General features: G+C 45.6%; 1 protein-coding gene across 5 annotated transcripts in view; it reads left to right on the forward strand.

Annotated features, from left to right (window-relative positions):
- Window positions 1–1535: 1535 nt before the first annotated feature.
- dclk2a (doublecortin-like kinase 2a) overlaps window positions 1536–5163 on the forward strand; it is a 126808-nt gene continuing 123180 nt past the window's right edge. For 4 of the 5 annotated variants that reach the window (XM_061881224.1, XM_061881226.1, XM_061881228.1 and 1 more), the window contains exon 1: window positions 1536–2147. In XM_061881224.1, the coding sequence (XP_061737208.1) occupies window positions 1745–2147 (403 nt within the window). In that variant the 5' untranslated portion in view covers window positions 1536–1744. The remainder of the gene's footprint in view (window positions 2148–5163) is intronic. The other variant, XM_061881227.1, reaches the window with a different exon arrangement.

The following is a 5163-nucleotide window of genomic DNA, read 5'->3' on the forward strand; positions in this document are numbered from 1 at the left end:
AAATTTTCTCCCGAAAAACTCCCGAAATTCAGGCGGAACTGGAGGCCACGCCCCCTCCAGCTCCATGCGGACCCGAGTGACGTGTCGACAGCCTGTTTTCACGTCCGCTTTCCCATAATATAAACAGAGTTCCTGCCCAATGACGTTATAACTGTAGAATAATCGAGGACGAGTTCTTGGTTTCTTATGTGGGTTTATTGTTAGGCAGTTTCATTAACGTCCTTCCAGCGCGGTAACAACACTTAACAACAGCAGTCACGTTTTCGTCTACCGTAAAGGAGTTTGTCTGCCGTAAACAGCAATGTCGTGACACTCTTAAACAGGACAATACTGCCATCTACTGTGCATGCATATGTGACAATAACATCTACGGCTGTTAGAGCAGTTGTTCTCAACCTTTTTTCAGTGATGTACCCCCTGGGAACATTTTTTTAATTCAAGTACCCCCTAATCAGAGCAAAGCATTTGTGGTTGAAAAAAAGAGATCCATCCATCCATTTTCTACCGCTTATTCCCTTTCGGGGTCGCGGGGGGCGCTGGCACCTATCTCAGCTACAATCGGGCGGAAGGCGGGGTACACCCTGGACAAGTCGCCACCTCATCGCAGGGCCAAAACAGATAGACAGACAACATTCACACTCACATTCACACACTAGGGCCCATTTAGTGTTGCCAATCAACCTATCCCCAGGTGCATGTCTTTGGAAGTGGGAGGGGCCTATCCCCAGGTGCATGTCTTTGGAGGTGGGAGGGGCCTATCCCCAGGTGCATGTCTTTGGAAGTGGGAGGAAGCCGGAGTACCCGGAGGGAACCCACGCATTCACGGGGAGAACATGCAAACTCCACACAGAAAGATCCCAAGCCTGGATTTGAACCCAGGACTGCAGGACCTTCGTATTGTGAGGCAGACGCACTAACCCCTCTGCCACCGTGATAAAGAAGTAAAATACAGCACTATGTCATCAGTTTCTGATTTATTCAATTGTCTAACAGTGCAAAATATTGCTCATTTGTAGTGGTCTTTCTTGAACTATTTGGAAAAAAAGATATAAAAATAACTAAAAACTTGTTGACAAATAAACAAGTGATTCAATTATAAATAAAGATTTCTACACATACTGCGATGAGTTGACGACTTGTCCAGGGTGTGCACCGCCTTCCGCCCGATTGTAGCTGAGATAGGCACCAGCGCCCCCCCGGGAAACCCCAAAGGGAATAAGCGGTAGGAAATGGATGGATGGATATCTGTAAATATAATCCTCCCTTCTTAACCACGCCCCTCGCTCACCCCCCACCTCCCGAAATCGGAGGTCTCAAGGTTGGCAAGTATGGGTTGTGGTCATGTTAAAGTATTTTGTTTATTTACCTAAATTGTCTCTTTAAGAAACATCATTGACCAAACTGAACATTATTACTTGTTTAATAAACATAACTTTTAATATTTTAAATTGTACGCAATGTGGGCGTTCTTCAGACACGTGACGTCACAACGGGGCGGTTCCTTGTGTACTTCCGGTGAAAAAGGCGCGAAAAAAAAAACGTGTCGGCGTTAGGACCCTGCAGATGAGGGCTTCCCGCCTCCGCATGCATTGATTTGGACATCTTGACGGCCGCGTCAGAGGAGCAGGAGGAGGCGGATGGAGACGCTTCTTTCTCCCTAAAAGTTGTCATTCTTGTCGGCAAGAGCACGACAATGTCCACCCCACACCGCTAACTTTGTGCCGTGTGCCAATAAAGTGTCAAAATGTCGCTGAGCCGGAACATTGAACTGCAACACTTCCAGGAGCGGGAGAAGCCTCCCCGGACGCCGAGGAGCGGCTCGTCGGGCTCCCACGGCGGCTCCAGGCTCCCCGGCCTGACGCCCAGCCCGGCGCACAGTGCGCACTGCAGCTTCCTCCGCACACGGACCCTGCAGGCGCTCACCTCCGAGAAGAAGGCGAGGAAAGTCCGCTTCTACCGCAATGGCGACAAGTACTTCAAGGGTCTGGTCTACGCCGTGTCCCAAGACCGCTTCCGCTCCATGGACGCCCTGCTCATGGAGCTCACGCGCTCCCTGTCGGACAACGTCAACCTGCCGCAGGGGGTTCGAACCTTGTACACCCTGGACGGGGGCCGGAAGGTCTGCAGCCTGGACGAGATAGTGGAGGGTAAGACGGTTTTCAAAATAAAAGCACAATGATTGATGAATGTCGTGGGGTCAATTGAAATGATCCGTTGTAGCAGGGCTAGGGAACCTATGGCTCTAGACGGGTGTCCAAAGTGTGGCCCGCAGCTAATTGCTTACCGGCCCCCCACACAGTCTGGAAATGCTACTGCAAAAATAAAAAAAGAACACTAAAAACATTGGAATGAGGTGAAATCTAATGAGAAAAAGTTGCAATGTTGACACAAAGCTGCCATGCAGGCTGTTTTCTTTTTCTTTTGTCTTTATTTTACCCCGTAAAAAACATCTTTACCATGAATTGATTAACGTGGACCCCGACTTAAACAAGTTGAAAAACTAATTTAGTGGTCAATTGTACGGAATATGTACTGTACTGTGCAATCTACTAATTACTAGTTTCAATCAATCAATTACTTTTTTATTTTTTTGCCACGGTGTCAGAGGCGTTAGTGCGTCTGCCTCACATTACGAAGGTCCTGCAGTCCCTGGTTCAATCCCAGGCTCGGGGTCTTTCTGTGTGGAGTTTGTGAAGTGAAGTGAATTATATTTATATAGCGCTTTTCTCTAGTGACTCAAAGCGCTTTACATAGTGAAACCCAATATCTAAGTTACATTTAAAGCAGTGTGGGTGGCACTGGGAGCAGGTGGGTAAAGTGTCTTGCCCAAGGACACAACGGCAGTGACTAGGATGGCAGAAGCGGGAATTGGACCTGCAACCCTCAAGTTGCTGGCACGGCCACTCTACCAACCGAGCCATACCGCCCCAGTTTGCATGTTTTCCCCTTGAATGCGTGGGTTCCCTCTGGGTACTCCTGCTTCTTCCCGCCTCCAAAGACATGCACCTGGGGATAGGCCCCTCCCACCTCCAAAGACATGCACCTGGGGATAGGCCCCTCCCACCTCCAAAGACATGCACCTGGGGATAGGTTGATTGGCAACACTAAATGGTCCCTAGTGTGTGAATGTTGTCTATCTGCGTTGGCCCTGCGATGAGGTGGCGACTTGTCCAGGGTGTACACCCCTTCCGCCCGATTGTAGCTGAGATAGGCGCCAGCGACCCCAAAAGGGAATAAGCGGTAGAAATGGATGGATGGATGGATGGATGCTCAAAAGAAAGACAAAAAAATCCATGTTATAATTAATCATTTTCAAAGCTCCAATTAGTTCAAAAGTCACTTTAAAATGTTTCAGGTGGTAAATATTGCATATATTGTGCAGTTGCCATATAAAAACAAAGTTTTCTTTGACAAAAGAGCATAAAATAAACAACATAATAGCTAAATGTAAAATCGACAGACATATTTTAAGTTGATCTCGTAACAAGTGTTGAAAGTAAAAAAAAAAATAATAATAAAAATGTATCACCTTATGAGTGCGGCACCTTTTGATCCCAATTATATTTAATGGGATTTTATTTCTTTGCCCTGTGATTTCTCAAAATTAATAATGAATTAAAATCAATGATGCCCTGCATTATTGATCTTTTATGGCTCTAATGACTAAATACTGCATATTTCAGTTTTACTACAAAAAACAAGTTGTCGCCCCATCCTTTCTGGTGAAAGACTGAGCATTTTTTGGGAAGCTGTTTTTATACCCAATCATGGCACCCACCTGTTCCCAATTAGCCTGCACACCTGTGGGATGTTCCAAATAAGTGTTGGATGAGCATTCCTCAACTTTATCAGTATATATTGCCACCGTTCCCAACTTCTTTGTCATGTGTTGCTGGCATCAGATTCTAAAGTTAATGATTTGCAAAAAAAAAAAATGTTTTATCAGTTTGAACATCAAATATGTTGTCTTTGTAGCATATTCAACCGAATATGGGTTGAAAATGATTTGCAAATCCTTGTATTCTGTTTATATTTACATCTAAGACATTTTCCAAACTCATATGGAAACAGGGTTTGTATTTTTTTTAGATCTTTAAGCTGGAAAGTGTAGCTTCCATTATGATGGGCAGTGATGTTGTCTAATGACCGTAAGTCCTCAACTATACTAAGTTTTTCAATGGTTGGAATCTGCTCTTTTGCATGTTATACTAGTTACTGTGGTCATCTAATTAGTTACTAAGGTAATGTAAGTCACAGCAGGTCAGACGAGGCACCAAGCAGTGTGGGTGGGGAGTGTTTCCACAGAGTATCAGCCTGAAATGTGGGTGTCAGAGACGGATGTGGAAGGAGATTTTTACAATAAAATTCTAAAGCTTAGTGATATATCAAATATATCAGATTGTAGGTGGGTTTTTTTTTTTACCCTTCATGTTCATATTTTGCTGTTTTTGTTGTGTACCGCTTGATTTTAAAATATGTCAATCAATCAATCAATGTTTATTTATATAGCCCTAAATCACAAATGTCTCAAAGGACTGCACAAACCATTACGACTACAACATCCTCGGAAGAACCCACAAAAGGGCAAGGAAAACTCACACCCAGTGGGCAGGGAGAATTCAGATCCAGTGGGACGCCAGTGACAATGCTGACTATGAGAAACCTTGGAGAGGACCTCAGATGTGGGCAACCCCTCCCCCTCTAGGGGACCGAAAGCAATGGATGTCGAGCGGGTCTAACATGATACTGTGAAAGTTCAATCCATAGTGGCTCCAACACAGCCGCGAGAGTTCAGTTCAAGCGGATCCAAGACAGCAGCGAGAGTCCCGTCCACAGGAAACCATCTCAAGCGGAGGCGGATCAGCAGCGTAGAGATGTCCCCAACCGATACACAGGCGAGTGGTCCATCCTGGGTCCCGACGAGCGGTCCATCTTGGGTCTCGACTCTGGACAGCCAGTATTTCATCCATGGTCATCGGACCGGACCCCCTCCACAAGGGAGGGGGGGACATATGAGAAAAAAGAAAAGAAGCGGCAAATCAACTGGTCACACCCCCTCTCTACGTGGATAGAGAGGGGGTGTGACGTTCATATGTTGTCAATATTCAGTGTTTTATCGTTCATAGTTAATATTGTAATGGTCCCACATTTTTGTATCTTCAT

The sequence above is a fragment of the Nerophis ophidion genome, linkage group LG20 (genome assembly GCF_033978795.1).
Source record: "Nerophis ophidion isolate RoL-2023_Sa linkage group LG20, RoL_Noph_v1.0, whole genome shotgun sequence".
NCBI lineage: Eukaryota > Metazoa > Chordata > Actinopteri > Syngnathiformes > Syngnathidae > Nerophis > Nerophis ophidion.